The 16,136-nt window shown below is 52.4% G+C and overlaps 1 protein-coding gene and 1 long non-coding RNA gene across 3 annotated transcripts in view; both read right to left on the minus strand.

The window, feature by feature from the left end:
- The window catches only part of LOC112958186, a 28,116-nt gene extending 25,588 nt beyond the window's left edge, over positions 1–2,528 (minus strand). For both annotated transcript variants that reach the window (XR_003251378.1, XR_003251379.1), the window contains exon 1: positions 2,408–2,528. This is a non-coding gene — a long non-coding RNA (uncharacterized LOC112958186). The remainder of the gene's footprint in view (positions 1–2,407) is intronic.
- Positions 2,529–12,475: 9,947 nt separating this feature from the next.
- The window catches only part of SPRY1 (sprouty RTK signaling antagonist 1), a 5,000-nt gene continuing 1,339 nt past the window's right edge, over positions 12,476–16,136 (minus strand). The window contains exon 2 of the mRNA XM_026051986.1: positions 12,476–14,485. Coding sequence (XP_025907771.1) covers positions 13,468–14,430 — 963 coding nt within the window. The 5' untranslated portion in view covers positions 14,431–14,485 and the 3' untranslated portion in view covers positions 12,476–13,467. The remainder of the gene's footprint in view (positions 14,486–16,136) is intronic.

Below are 16,136 nucleotides of genomic sequence, written 5' to 3' on the forward strand. Positions count from 1 at the left end.
TGTTGTTTTTAAAGGCAGCCTCAGGAAATAAACCTCCTGAAGACCTCGCACACGCCAACTCCCAAGGACCTGCCTGGGGTTTCTCTTGCAGCAAATGGGATCTTTAACAGCGTCGCCTTTATGAGGGATCCCTCATCCCCCCTCCTCCTCCCTCTCTCCCTCCACTTGCTACAGGGCCTCACTGGAGGGCGAGCGAGAAGATACARGGGCAGGTGACACTGGGCCCAGTTGCCACAGCTGGTGGGAGAGGGGAACCRGGAGCGCCCCGCGGCAGCAGCCGGCGCCACGGCAATGTCCTCGCTTTGTCCTGCGCCACAGGATGCGCCAGGAGCCACCCGGATCCACACAGCTCTTCAGGCCCCAGACACCTCCCCGGTGAAGCCCGTTAAACATGCAAATCCTGCTAATCCCGCACAGAACAGGATGCGGGAGCAGGAAGTGGGGAGGCTCCTGGGGCTGTGGGAAGCACTTTCCTCCGGGAGGGAGAGGGGCCGGGCAGCCCGTGCGACACCCACCTCCTTGCAGAGCCTGCGCGCCCGCCCCGGCCGTGTCCCCAAACCCCAGGGCAGGGGCCTAAGCAAGGAGCCACCAGCTGATCCTGCCGCATGGCAGGCAAGGGGGAGGCAGAGCCRTTAAATGTCCGGTTTAACCGACGGAAAACAACAACGGAGCCTTTGTCCTAACCGGGGGCATGGGGAAGCCACTTGGCAGGACTCGGCAGCGCGAGGAGCCGAGGCAGCTGGGGGCAYTGACACGTGTTTGGGATCCGGGAAGGCATTGGATAAGGAAGATGCTCCCTACACTGGTGTTTCTGGAAGCTCCCCTTCCGAAAGAAAAATCCCAGAAACCTGGATACATCTGACGCTATTTTACACTGAAGGGTTTCTGCTTAAGAGCAGAAACAAGGCAAGAGTTCAAACCGGGCAAGGGGCCTGTCCCGTGCCACAAGCCACGCGCTGCAGAGCCACCAGCAGCGCTCCGACCGAATGGCCGGGCCRGGCACCCAACAGCTGCAGCACCCGTTTACCCTGCCGTGAAGGCAGTGCTGCAAAGATACTCGCGTTGCTACTGGGATCTTCCCAGAACACTCTGGATCAAACTTGAGAACACCACTTGGAGACACAAGGCCAATGGAGGAAAGAGCTGCCGCTATCATGGATCACTACCAAGGAGAAAAAAGCAGGATGTCCCTTCCACATCAACCCACTCACCACTCGGTCATGCTCTGCTCTCAGCATRGGCACATCTAGCAGCATCTAGTGAGGCCAATAAAGTATTCTTGGGAGGATTTCAGGGGAGGTTGGAAAAGCACAGGCAAAGGGCTCTCCATCTGCACGGCCTGCTTCTTCAGGAGTTAGGCAGCTAGCACTGTGCTGTTCATCAGTGACACAAACAACTCAAACAGTGTAAGAGGAAATTGCACTCCACCACACTGTGCAAATCTCATAGGAAAATAACCTGGATGCAGGGAAAAAAAAACCACACAAGTTGCACACACTTAAAGTACACTTAAGTTAGCTCTAGGCCTGCTTTAACAGGGACTTCCAACACTGAAGAAAGCAGAGCTAGGTACTGGGAAAAGTTACAGCTCTGTACAAGAAGATACACCAGGGGCAACACGGCCAGCCATGAGCTCCAGAAGATGAGGCAGACACCAGCACCTCAGACACAACCCCCAGCAGGAACATCCAGATAGTCTTTAAGTAGAAGCAAACCTGGCCTGTCCTCCAGCATCCTGAGGAAAGCCARCTGGTGGGATGCTCCTGGACCAGCAGCACCACACTCGTGTAGCAGGCACGAGGCCCCGAGCCTCACAGCACCGATGGGAGGGCAGCTCCTGCCCACGCACCGAGCCACTGTGAGCCCAGAGACTCCCCGGGGTGGTTTGGGGTCACACTAGTGCTCCCCGAGGCCGATGTGGGCCCTGTCAGCCCTGCAGTCAGCCCAGCTTCCACCCCCTCTAGCACTAGCTGCAGGGCTCTCTCTCAGAGAGCTTGCCAGCTTGGTGGTTCAAGGGGGAAAAAAGGAGGGGGAAAAAGAGCCCTCATCCTATTAAGTGTAGCCCAGCAACCAAAAGGCTCTGAAAGATAGGAAGCTTGTCTCAGCATGAGCAAACAGCAAGGCTTTAAGCATGCACCATTTGTACCATAAAAGCTCCTCAAAGCCCCAGTCCCGGGCGAGGAGCACACCTTGTTAGGCACCAAACAAAGACTGAGCAAACCCTCGTTTTGTAAATACCTTGACTTGACCTCGCTGCCAGGCACAAGCAAGTGCTTTAGAGGAAGAAAACACTGTAGCTCTCACAGCAAACACCTAGAGCTCAGCCACGCTCCACAGGACACTTCTGTCATCAAGATGCTTGCTACGGCACACAGCACTACAGCACCTAACGCTCTACCACACTCACCAAACACATGCCACGCAGCTCCAGCAAAAAGGAGGATCCACAGTCCACATGGTGCACATCCCGAGCAGAGAATCCCTGGGCTTAAAGTCACAAGTCTTCCAGCAAGCCCCCAAGAAGATCCATGCCACCTCCAACCAGCAGCAACAAGAGCAGCTCCATGGACTGCTCTTATATATGGGGAGAGCTCTCTGCCCAGGTGTAGCCCCTCAGCTATCAGGTGAGGTGGGTTTGCACCTGCTGATTTGCAGAGCCACACGGCTGTTCTCCAGGCATGGAAATGAGTCTGCCAAACGGGATAGGGCTGCTCAGAGCTTTCAGGGCAGAAATTTTCCCTTTTACCCCTGTGTTTGCCAACTCCAGAGAGTTAGTGCATCATGCTGTCAGTATCCTATGCTGCCCAGCCAGCAGCCCGTGTGGGAGCTGCTCTGCCCTGCTGACTTTGGATCCCTCAGGGTTACACCCCAAGGAAAATAGATTGCACTAATCTAGCCTGCAGATTAGGTGGGCAATTGTGATTTCTTACGTGCAGTTGTAAATCTTGTCGTTTCCTGCCTTGGTCTAGATAAGAAGATAACCCCGAGGCAATGCACCCGCCAACAATATCTAGTCCTTTTGTTACGGAGATGATTGCAGGCACCAAGCACTTTCACCACTTCCCTTTGCCAGGTGGCAGCTCCTCTGGCTCTGGCAGCCCCTAGCCAGGCTGCTCCATGAGGACAGGCTGCCCTGTGCCTGGGGAAGGAGCTCCGGATTCCCAGGCCTCCTGGGGGCCAGCACTCCTTGAGTGCACGCCGCTTCCCACATGCAACCGTGCTTTGCAAGGAAAGCCTTTTATTTTCTCCAACAAAAGATGTGAGGATACGAAAACTGGTTCCACCACTGCTTCTTTTCAGAGCAAGGAGGGAAAACAGTCTGTGTGCAGGAAGACCCGCAGTCTCAGAGCACCTGCACCTGAGCCAAGGCTCAAGCAACCTGGGGGAGCTTTAAAACCCGCTTGACCCCCAGCTCCGATGCATCATCCTACGTCCTCGTCCAGCTCGTCCGCCGTCTCTTCGGTGTCACTTGCGCTGCTGGCGCCCTCAGCGCTCAGTGCCCTCGGTGGGGTGCTCGCCACGCCGCCCGCGGGGCCCACGGCAGCCGGCTCGCCCCACGCACCGAAGAAACCGAGCAGGAAACCCTGATGTCATGTCTAGTAAAAAATCAAAAAGCACCTTGTTTAAAGCAGAGAGATCAGATGAGATCATCACAAGCTTTAACTATTCTATTTTTTTGGCAYGCCACCTACTTATCTGGGAGACGCTGTAAGCGGATATTGTAAAGGTTACATAAAATGAAAACAGAGTAGTCASGCATTCCTCTGCCCTTCATTTGTTTTGGCAAATCGACCTCCCTTTTGCAAAACATGACGGAGGCATCGTTTTCTGTGGCAGAACATCATGTACAAGCAGGGCCGAGAGCGGTGCCCAAATTCGCAGGGGAAAGTTTAGACACCRGGGAGAGAAGCCCTGATTTATGCTGTGTGGATGTGCAGATGTCCCCACGTACCGTCTCRGTGCCCGCAGAAGGCAAAAGCCAAYGGAGGAAAGTGTTAGCTMTCGCGCAGCTACGCGCCTTGTGGCACCGCGTGTATTTTTATTGCAGGCTGTGTTTTACCTGGGCACCCCAAAAGAGGCAGAATGTCACTTTTTCCACGTGGTCTCGACCAAGGTGAGACGGGCTGCGGAGCACACGGGGCCGGGCACCGCTGCTGCGCCTTGGTGGCCTCTTTGAGCAGGGCTGGCTTCTCCAGAGCTTGTGTTGGCTCAGCTTGTCCTTTGGTTAGGTTCAAAGTAACCGTCTTCCTCCAACRCACCTACAACATAAAATTGCTTTTCTTCTCATTGCTTTAATTAGCTCCAATCAAACTTCAAAAGAAGATATGAAGAGCGCTATGGTTTGCACAGCCTCCAATGCTAAGCCTGTAGAGAGGCAGCTCTAGCAAATGCCAGTGCTCCTGCTCCTGGTGCCTTTCCGGAGCCGTGTCCCACCTGACAAGGACATTCACACCCTGCAACTGCCCCTTTTCCAGATCTTCTCTCTCCAAGGCAGCCCTTATACRTCCAAGTCCATGCTTGGCTTCGTCTTGATCATTTTGATCAGTTCTGTTTTAAAGACAAAAGTGACTTACAAGCTCTAGATTTGAAAGCCTATAGTTAGATTCTGGTAGGTAGGAATTCAGCTRAACTACTTGATTTTCAGAAATCCTGAGCTTGCCTTGCCTGGGAAACAGGGTCATACCCTAGGTAACTTTACATGTACTGAAGGGTTTCATTCCAGGCTCCTGTCTCCTGTTTTGGGGCTGGACTTGCAGCTGAAGGCAATGCACTTCTTCCTCCTTTCTGCATGGATCTGCTGAATAGGCAGACCCAATGCATTTCTTCTGTGCACAGAAAGAAGTTGGTTWAGGYGATAGGCACGTGCACACACTCTCGAGGCAAAAGAGTGCGAATCAGGGTCTCCTGGGGTTCTCTGGATTAAATTCCATTTGAAAGAAGAAGAAAATAGATAGGACTTGGGCAATCCTTCACCTGTTTTATTGTGTTTGGGCAATCCTTGCCAAGTTTACTCACATGTGCTAGGAGTTAGGAATTGCAAATTGCTGTGGTTACTGTAGCTTTCTACAGTTTCTTTTATTTACAAATGCAGCTATACTGTAAATGTAAGTAATATTTACAACTTGCTACTGCATCTAACTCAAGGGTATGAGATGCAGGAGCAGTTGTGATAAAAGCCAAAATTAATGAACGCCTACTAAACTGCACGTTGGTTTTCCAGAAGAAACGAGCTCAAGCTCAACACACACTTCCTAAATTACCAGCAAGGAACCGAGGAAAGGAGGAAATAAGCACAGCCACTGAACAAAGCTACCGGTGAGGCAGCTTTGCAGCCTGGCTCTAAGCCCCTGCTTAAAGTCCATCCCACCCCTTCCTCAGCGCTTGCGGTGAGGACCAGCAAGGAGGGCTCGTCCCCCAAACGCAGCAGATTTCCCCGCTCCGAGGAGGATGCACACCCAGAGCGCTGCAGGGCTTTCCCCACTTGGGATCATTTCTGTTGCAAAATTCACACCCTCAAAGAAGTCATTCAGGCCGTAGTGGTACAAGGCACCGCTACGCCAGGAAGGAGGAGAAACGGAAGATCATCGAGTCAGATGTTTTTTCCCAAAGCCTTTGGGATGGTGGGAGCGAGCAGCAGAAGTCAGTTCGCAGTAACAGCTAATGAAACACTACACCCTTCATGGGAAATTCAGAATCACATGAATTACAGAATGGTTTCTTGTTTTTATTTCTGGATGGATTTTGTTTGTTTGTTTTCACTACACCTTGCCCAAACGCCCACGCTGGCAGGGCACATACAGCAGCTCGTCAGGCTCTGCTGGATGCCTCCTTTTGGGCCCACTGCCCTCTATCCACATCCACAGTCTCAGAAACGACCTCCAGAGCCATATCCTCAGGCAGGGATGTAAGGACAGAGAGCAGCCGCCAAGCCTAGCCTAGCCCATATTAGGCAGGACTCACTGGAGCCGGCTGTAGCAGAGCAGCCCTGCCACCTCTGCGGAGCCCTGCAGATGCGGGGAGCACGCGGCAGGGAGGGCCGGGCGAGCGCGCGACGTGTGCGCCCCGGCATCCTGTTTTCTCAGGAAATTTCCACACACGCAGCAAGGTCAGGCAAACAGCGAGCGCCGCGCGCCCGCYGGGCCCTCCTGCATCAGCACGTTCAAAGGTCCAGCGCGGGGTTTTTTCCCCCGTTTTTCAGAACCTGCCAGCGTGTTAGCTCACGGGCYGCGGGGCAAGCGCAGACTCACTTCTGGGGCTGAGGGAAGGCGACCCCTTTTTCTGGTATTAATCCCACCCTGCGCCGCCTGTGTGGGGCCTGAGYATGTGAATTGGGCCATTTTCTCTCTGCCCCAAGCCCGTGCAGTGTGTTTTCAGATAAAAGCCGATACTCATGCAAGATCATCTTTGGCCCAGCTGCTTCCTAGGTGCCCTCAGCTCTGGATTAACCAGACAATGTTAAAACATTCGACGTGCGTATCTTCACGTGGCAAATACAAGCTTCTGTATTTGAGATAAACCTTTGACGGACAGGTGGCTTCCCAGGACTTAATGGACACAGGAAAATATTTAACTAGCCCACGTAAACGTCAGCAAGGCATGAGAAGGGTGCACCTCGGAAGGCAGRTTGGGCGCACAGTAAACAGGCCCCACAGTACGAGGAGCGACCGCTGACACGCTGGGCTGCCCAACCTGGCCCAGGCTCTGCAGCTTGGCCCTCCGGCACTTCCAGCAGCTCTTCAGCTCCCATCTTCCCAGGATTTGCTTGGGAGCACATTGGGCCGGCACCAGCCTGCTCAGGAGATGCCTGAGGTTGCATTCCCAGGACTCCCGCGCAGGAGCTACGTTGGGGCAGACTTCCACCTGGAGCAGTGCTTAAAAAGCCAAATAAAGGTAGTGAAAGCGCGGAGCAAACATCGCGTACGGTGACTACGTGCAGGGCCAGGCCGGAGCGGCGCGCGGCGTGGGGCGTGCGGAAGGCGCGAGAAGCGGCACAGCGTGTGGGGCTGCCGGGCCCACAGCCGCCCGGCTCCGGTTGCAGCTCTCAAAGGCAGCAGGAAATTGGCAGCCCCCTAAGCTGCTCCCGACCATTGACGGCAACAAAGGCCACATTCCTGYCCAAATACGCCCCATTAGAAACCCCGGGCGCATCTATTTAGCAGGGCCCGCGGAATAAATCTGGCGAAATAAAGGATTTTAATTAGACGGCCATAGGATGTGGCTGTGGTCTCGGGCCCCTGCGAGTAACRTGTATTAGTCAGACTTCGACCAAGGACCCCAGGTAGCCAAAAGCCGGAGCGCAGCATGGCCCCTGCTTTCAAATATGATTTTAACAAACTGTGAATGTGGAAGTGCTCCTGAGGGGCCGGCTGGATGATGCTGCACAGGGCGCTGCACCCGAGGCCTTTTAAACTTGTCCCTCCGCTAGTTTTCCCCCCGAGAGCACTGAGACGTGTGGGGAGCCGTGGGGCCCGCTCGCCCCATCCAGGCCGTGGCGCGTCCCCACGGCCCGTCCGTACGCAGAGCCCTGCGCGGGGCTGCCCGCTCCGCCACCCGCGGCATCCGAGGAGCGGGGAGCRCCCGAGGGAACACGGCGGCTGTTGGCACCCGCGATGTGGGGTGACCCGGAGCCTACCCGCAGGAACGGCAGGCCGGCCCCACGCCGGCCCCCACGCCATCCACGCTGCCAGCGCCGCTGGGCCGAGAGGCACAAGGCCCAACGTGGGGAACAGAGCCACAAACTCCATTTTGGAAAATATGCCAAAATGCACGCAGCAAATACCAAGAGACTTCTTGCATGTCCGCCACTTGCTCCTAGGGACAGCCCTCAACTCCTCAACGCAGCAGAATTCATGCGTTTCCCGATATACTCGCATTTCCTTACGGAGCTGTGCAGATGCTCAAGGCACAGGGACTGATGAACTTGGGCAAAGCACATCTAGATTTGAACTTGAGGTCAAAACAAGGCCCAAGATCCAGCTATGCCACATTTCCCCCTCGGTAGCACCCCCAGCGATTCCGAAGGGATGTAAAGCACACAGACACGTAGGAAACGAGCAGACACGCCAGCAGAGCACTGGCGCAGATGGCTCACACACAGCCGTAGCATTTTGCATCCAGAAGAACTTTTCATGCTGTCTAAAATAACAAACAGCAAATATTATCTGAAAAGATGTCAGATAAACAAAAGTTGCTAAGGAAATGGAAAGACACAGGGTTTAGCCACGTGCAGCTGGGAAACGTTACATTAAAAATAAGGTACCATGCACCAGGCTGGAAAAAAGCCATTGTGTTTCCTCCCAGGCAACTGGTTTAATTGTGTTTTGTRTTAAAGTGCCCTGCTCATAAAGCTCGCAGATCTAAAAGCATCAAGTCCAATTCCAGTGATGTGAGTGGTGGCACTTTGAGGAGGATCTTTCCTGGGCCAGGTAACTTCAGCTCTTCCTCATGCTTGAAGCGTGGAGGAGGCATCTCCAGAGCRGTGGAAGGAGTGTTGCGTGGGTTGGAGATTAAAGGATTCTCCGGGAGACAGGTAATTTCATTTAAAACATCCATTAAGTAATTAATCAGTTATGATGATATGTAGTTTTTGCATATGTTTAGGGTATTCCAGCTATAGAGTAGCTTGGTTTTGCACTCTATTTGCCCTTTTATTTTCTTGTTTTATAAACTGAGAACATCTTGACACTTCATGACACTTACAAGACTTACGACCTAGACAGTGCACTAGCCAACCCAATTAAGAAAAACAGTAAAAAAGAAAAAAAAAAAGAAAGAAAAAAAGAAAAACCCCTGCCACTGGTGGAACAAATGCACGTTTCTCTTCTTCAGACCAGCAGCTCACAATAATTAGAGCATGGGGTTCAATGCAGCCAGTTTTGCAATACGCCTGACAGTGTCATCCGCCTGGAAGTACACGGCTTCTCTTCCTTTCACCCTCCCGTTTTAGGCTTCATTCCAAAGGCACCTATCTAGCAGCAACATCGAAGGATCTGGGTGGATTCGTGGTGCTTTAGAAGCAAAAGGCAAAAGTAAATAAGCCTGATTTCACTCCTGTGTGTTTAAATCCACAAAATAAAATCAAGGTGTGGCCCATGGGGATTATGCCCCGTATTTACATTTACTTACTGCTACCTGAGCAAGTGCCTCCTCTGAAGACACTTCCACCTGGAGAAGCAGGAGCAGCAGCTCCAAGCACTACCCTGGGAACACTAGCAGCATCGCCTCTCTTTGCCACAAATATGAACCAAGCACTAAATAGCACCATGAGAATGAAGCCTCCGTGGCTGCTGGCGGGGTGGCCCATGCTGAGAGGGCTTCAATCCTCTTGTCACGTGGCCGGGTAACTGCGCTCGAGGGAAGAAGCCCTTGGTGGCTCTTGTCAGTGAAAGGAAACAGGTGAGAATTTACTCCACCTAGAAAGGACAGGCGTGCGAGCGTCGCTTCGAGAGAGACACCTCCAGTGCCAACAACCACCGTAGGAGCATTTTGTAGGGCCTGATAAACCCGGCCACGCCACAGTAGAAACATATATAGAGAGAGAGAGAGAAAGGGGAGGTTTTTGGAAGCACCACCATGACTGACACAAAGCTCTAGTTGGAAGAAAGCCAGCAATTAATCGCGATTCTTCAAAATTTGGAGGCAATTTTTGTAGAACAAGACAGACAGAGGTATCACCATGTCCTGAACATTCCTCCGGGACAAAAATCTATTACTTCATATAAGTCCATTAAAACACTTCATAGAGGCCTTTTAATCCCTCTTAGCAGCTTTGCTTTATCACAGGCAGAGGAGCTAATCCTCTCCCACCTGTCCTTGCAATACAGAACCATGAAGAGGGGCGAGATGCTCCACACTTGCTAGGCATTATCCCGCTTGGGATAACTCTAGTTCCGGCGCTGGGATTATCGTGACGGAGCTGCCCTCAGAAACTCATCCTGGCTCTGTGTTCCTCCAGGGGGAACCCGGAATCTCTTTGCCATCCGTTCCCAAAGCTCAGCCCTTACAACAAGCTTTGCGACACTCCTTAAAGCCCAGGTTTGAGCTCTGCCTTGCGGGGGCTTCCTCCTTGCCCTCTGTCCCAGGCCTTGCTGCGCCCACACAACCAGAGGGCAGACCTGCTCGGATCTGTCGGAGCTGACACAACTGGGTTAGCAGGTCGGCTGCACTCTCCTACTTACCGTGCAACCATTTCATGCTGGGTATTCTTTAGCTTTATTCAAAATGCAATCTCCAAGCCACCTAAAATCAAGCAAATAATCTAAAATCACCTAAATAATCTGTTTTAACAGCAGCTGGACCCTTTACACTTCGGCTCTGCACAGATAGGCAGAGAGGCACCTTGAGCTACCCCTTGACAAAGTCTGGCTTCCAGAACCAAGATCCTCACTTCCCTCTCCTAATCCTTAAAAATCCCATTAGCATTTGGCAAACCTACTCATCCCCTTAGAACAAAACTCAGTACATCTGGGTGATCGTTCCCCGCTACTAGTTTTCAGTGCAGCAGAGTCCTATGGAGTATCAGCAGGAGCAGAGGGATTGCAAGGGCTACCAAGGACACATTGAATGCAGAGGACCGCAGGAGGAGAACGCCTCCGCGTTGGGACCGGGGATGGCTCTTCCACACTCCTGTCGGCTTGCTCAGCTCTCTTCCCCTAGAAGGGCATTTCTGCACCTTCGTGCCAGCCTGCCTGTCGCCACGCCACAAAATCCAGCAACCCAAAAGAAGCCACCATCCTTTCCATAAGCAAGAGACAACATCCAAACGGAAAGCAGCAAAAAGCTACTGCTCTCCCTCCTCTGCTGCTGCCCAGAGGCCTGGGGCAACGTACAGCAACCAGAGAGCACTTTACGCCTACAGGGAGCTCTTAGTTTCTAATTTCTGTGCTAAAGAAGAGATCATTAAGGGTAAATTTGCCTCACGAGAAAGTGAAACATTATTCCTCTAGTTAGTAAAAAGAGCATTAATTAATCTGACACACTTGAACAAGTGCTTTTTTGTTAAGAAACCCCAATCAGTGGTCACAGGCTAGTGTGACACCACCAAGAGTGGAAGAAGTTAATGGCAATTAACTAACAGTCCCTCAGGTTTTTCCCACTTCTGCTAAGGAACAAACCAAAGCAGCAAACAAACGCCGAGGCAGTCGGGAGAGCGGGCGGGCGGGCAGGAGCACCCAGGGGCTCTGCTGAAGGAGGGCGGCCGAGGAGGGCAGGAGGAGGGCAGCCCACAGGGCGCTCGTTGTGCGCCGCGGCGGGAAGCAGCAGCGGCCGGCGCACAGGTCTCGGCTTCAGCACACGCACACTGCCCTTGGAAAGCACCTTTTACACACACATATACACACACACATATAGAAAATACAGAAGCAAACTGCTGGGCGGAGGTGAGCGCGAGGGCCCAGCCTGCTCGTGCCACCCGCGCGCCCGGGGTTAGCGCGGCAGCCCCGAGCGGCCAGACATCCACATACAGCGGGTTTGCGCTGCGCAGGCACAGGGGAGTTTCTCTAGGAACACTTGCTCCTCACTCCATGTAAAACTGCATCCATTTAGTAACCAGGTTACTTGAAACCAAGCTGTGCTGGCAAGCCTTGACCCACGTAAAGGGAAGAATGAGACTTCCCCGTTCGTCCTAAGGAACCTTTTTTTGCTGAATATGTCTTAAGCAGCCACAAGTAGCTGTGACACCCAGGTCACCCGAAACAGCCTTGACATTAAGGACAGAAAGTAGCCCCATTAACACCAGGGAAACGTACAGAGGAAAAAACCACCAAGAACAGGCGCCCAGACACACGCTCCCAAGCACCAACCTCCAAAGCCAGCAAACTACGGCAACACAGCTATTACTTTTCATCCTGCCTCTTGCTTTTTATTTAGGTTTGAACCCAGTAAGCTCATTACTTCAGTAGCTGTACCATTTAACTAGCCAAGATGCTATATATAGGAAACTCAAAATAAATTCACATGTTAATTTGGTATTCTTTAGGAAACAACAGCTTCAAGTTGAGGCTGCTTCCTCCTCCTCCTCCTCCTCCACAGCTGTTCTTGCAAATACTTTGGTAAAAAAAAAAATAAGGCCTACGTCTCTTGACACTCTCAACCCCAGTGCATACATTCAGTTGCATTAAATACTAGACCAGTGGTTTTAAAGTATACATATGAAGTTGTTTGCTACCTGACTGATGACAAGAGGAAAAAACCCCAACCTTTAGCACTATGCAGCTCACAACCTGTCAGTATAATGAAGAACTCAAGAGGCATTTTCATTAATTAATATATTTTCTGCATTATAGTTAACATATGTACTTTCTTTGTGTCATCCTTATTTCGTTAAGTATTGATATTTTGTTATATTCAGACAAGAGTACATTTTCAGTCTTTTGCAATAAATATCATAAAATAATAGAGATTCACATAATAAATATTCTTTACAATAAAAAAAGTTTTAACAGACTTTTGTCTTAAAAATAGTCAGAATTCAACTTTGTGTTTTATACATAAAATATACAAAAAAGGACCACAATCTGTGGCTAAGGCAATAAAACAGAGAACAGAATTATAAAGTACAGAGCAGAGTTAAAACGCACTAAACTCCAAGGGTCACAAGAAACATTTAGGCAACTGAATGACACCTGAAGACTGCTTGGATACATGGACACCACAGCTTTGATGTGGACGTGATACCAAGGGACACGGGAAAGGAGCAAGAGGATGGAGTGAGCCACATCCTTCAAAGATCTGGCAGCAGGGAGCGAGTACGTTGCAGTCCTAACGTCTCCAATGTGAAGACCTACACAGTGAGGACAAAACTCAAAAACCATTGGAAGGAGAAAAGGGCAGGCAGGGGAGGCGCACCCAGGTACATCTCAGGACTGAGAATATTCCAAAGGCTAGGACAACACAGGAGGGGAAAACGAGAGGGGGAAAAAAAAAATATCAAAAAAAAAAAGGCAGGTTGCTTGCAAAGGAGTCAGGCCTTGCTTTTGGTAAAGCCTTTATTTTGCATCCCGGTCCAGAAAGGACACAAATAAAATGTTGCTTCACAATGCAGCTCACTCATGAAACACTTGCTCCTTGGAACCCCAGAGGTTAAAAGGACCAAAAACCAACCCAAACCTTAACAAGAACTGCTGAGAACAAAAAACATCTTTGGGAAGATATTCATAGAGCAAGAGGGCGCAGAGGAGCCCAGGGAGCCCTCGCTGCCTCTTTCAGGAGTGGCTGAGTTGCCGACTCGGGAAGCCCTGCCAAACTGGGAAGGCAGATGCGGGTACCAGGGAGCCGCAGTGACTACGGGAAACGCTCCACACTCAGCCGAGATGACAGCAAGAGAGCAACAGGAGGAGAGCAGAGATGCAAAGGGAAGAACTCAAGTAGGAGGAATGGGGCAGAAAGAACGGAAAGCGTGAGAAGAACCAAACAAAACGGCTACAACCTGAAAGTAAGAGCTGGAGGAAGCAAACCTCCCTCCCAGAATCATGAGGGCTTGCCCTGGCCCCGCGAGGGGCAGCTCTCCAGTTTGCAATAGACAGTGTTGGAGTTCTTGCACCGGCAGCCGGGGCGATTGACGCGGTCGTAGCACCCTCGGCACAGTTTTAGGCATCCTTTTGCAGGYGGGTAGCACAGCAAGCAAGGCAAAAACAAGGACATGGCTCCCATGCACAGGTACCTAGAACAGCAATGTGCCTGGGAGCAGGAGCAGGGATTATCCGCATAGGAGTCCCCTTCGTCGTCGTTGGAGCAGTGGTAGAAGACCCCCTTRACGAGGCACATGCACGTGCCGTACTCCACCATGCTCTCCGCGGAGCACAGGCACTGCCGGTTGCAGGCCAAGCACGAGGGCAGGGCCCTGGGCGCCGTGCACTCGCCGCACTTGCACTTCCCACACTGCTCGCAGATGAACTTGTGCTGCGTCACRTCCTCTTTCAAGGGACCCTTCAGATCATCGACGATGAGAGAGGACTGCTTGGGCTGCGTCCGGATCGTCCGGTCCGATCGGTGGCCCGAGCCCGGCCTGGACGGAGGCGAGCGCCCCAGCAGCCCCTGCTCCGACGAGGCGCTGCTGTTGCTCCCCGAGCTCGCCGCGCTGCCCGTGCTCGTCGACCTGCTCAAGACAGGCGCCCTGGCATGATGCTGCTGCGCCGCGTGGCCCCCGTGGCTGGGTCTGTGTTCGTAATTATTATTCACATTAATTGGTATAATTTCGTGAGTTCTCTCATGCTTCTCTTGCCTCGGTGCTGTCCGCGGCCCTGACTTTTTCACCACAGATGGCCCCTCGGTGTACTCGTTGCTGCCCCGGATCGCCTTGATCTGGTCCAGTGACAAAATAGTGGTCGCCTGGCTCTCGCGCTCATAGTCCAACCGCTGCCGGCTGTCCAAGGAGGGCTGCTGGATCACCACCAACGAACCACCGCTGCCATGCTGACCTTGGGGCTCCATCTGTAGTGAGCTCTACTTCTGGCACTCAGTGGGAACCTGGCATGCATCTGAAATCCTGCAAGGGCAATAAAAAGACAGCATAAATAAACACGGTGTGTCTGCATGTACACATGCACGCGTGCGTATGCAAGATCAAGGGCAAAAGAGGAATAAAGAGCAGGATGTTTCGGGAAACCAGGAATGATCTGGCRAACCACAAGCTGCCCTAGCCACCTGGTACCCATCTCTTTCGGCAGGGGATTACGGTGACACGGAGGATCTGGCCAAAGTCCAGTAACGGGGGGTGTCCTGGGATAGCATCAGAGATGAGGAATGCAAAAGGACGCCCTATGCTATTCAAAAAGTAGTAAAAAACTAATAAAAACCAGTATTATCCCGTGTGCTTGCTTGGCAAGCTGTGGGAAGCTACGTGCCTCTCACTTGCTACCGATCTCAACATCTAATCAGCAACAGCGATTCCGAGTGGCCCCAAAGCAAAGCCAGAAACGGGAAAGAACATCRGGATCATACTCTGCATGGCACAAGAGCAGGACACACACAACTCCTACAATAACTCCCGTATTTGCAACATCGGAACRCTATCAAGACTGGCCTCCTAGTGCACCTCGACCACGTCTCCTTTCTAAAGGGAAACTCATGCGYTGCAGAGACTCAAACTAAGCTCTGTTGAGAAAACAAGACCTTGTCTGCAAGAAAGCTGCAGAGTATCCAAATCTAACGCTCTCCTTGTGAAAATAAAACATGGATGTAAACAGAAGCAGGTTTTCAGGTATTTTCTGACCACGGGGCAGGGCGTGAAGGAAGGAAAGAACAAGATAAAGCAGATATCAGATAAGTGCCTTTATACATCCTCAGGTAACTTCTAAATAACAGGTGACCCAAAAGGAAAAAATAAACAAAACAAAAAGGCACTCAAAACAACAACAAGCAAATCTTTGTCACAAGATAAACTAYATTGAATAAAAGTTCCTCAAATGCGACATCCTTTATTCCGTTCAGCTACTGACATAAGGATTACACGCTGACCTGGACAACGCAGCAGTGACAGCCCTGTACATACGCAGAAACACAAGGGAGACTATCCAACGCGTGCACCTTGCCTGCAGAGAACCAGAAAGCCAAACTACTAAACGTACTAGATGCGCCTGTCCCCCAGGGGTAACGCGCGCTTGCGTGACGGGAAGGACGAGCGCTGGCCATCGGGCAATTCCCAACAAATCATGGAGCGGCGGCACCGAGCGCGTCCTGGCTGCCGGGCGCGCGCCTGGCACGGAGCTGGTCCCACCTCGCGGGGACAGCGAGGGACGAGCGCAAGGACGGCTCCTTGGCGGGCGACACTGCGAGGCTCGCTCCCTCCCAACGCCCATGGGGGCTCGCTGCCACCACGCAAACGTCTCCSTGGGGACCCACGGGCCAGGTGCCCAGTGCCACCTGCACGCGCGGCACCGGGGCCGCGAGATACGAACCCGATAACCAAGCTGGGCTCCGTGGCGTGCCGGGCACGCACAGGGCTCCAGCGCCGCGCCGGCGCGCACGSCGGCAGGGAAAACGGGGGAAARWAAATAAATAAATAAATAAATAAAKAGAAAAGGACGGAAAGTGGCTGTTCCTGCCGCCCCGCACCCCAGCGCCGCGAGGCACCTCGGCGGCGGCAGCGCGGCGCCCTCTGCGCGGGGCTGCGGCGCGAGCGGCTGCCCGCGAGGAAG

The sequence above is a fragment of the Nothoprocta perdicaria genome, unplaced genomic scaffold, assembly GCF_003342845.1.
Source record: "Nothoprocta perdicaria isolate Ctin4 unplaced genomic scaffold, notPer1 scaffold_81, whole genome shotgun sequence".
NCBI classification, from domain to species: Eukaryota; Metazoa; Chordata; class Aves; order Tinamiformes; family Tinamidae; genus Nothoprocta; species Nothoprocta perdicaria.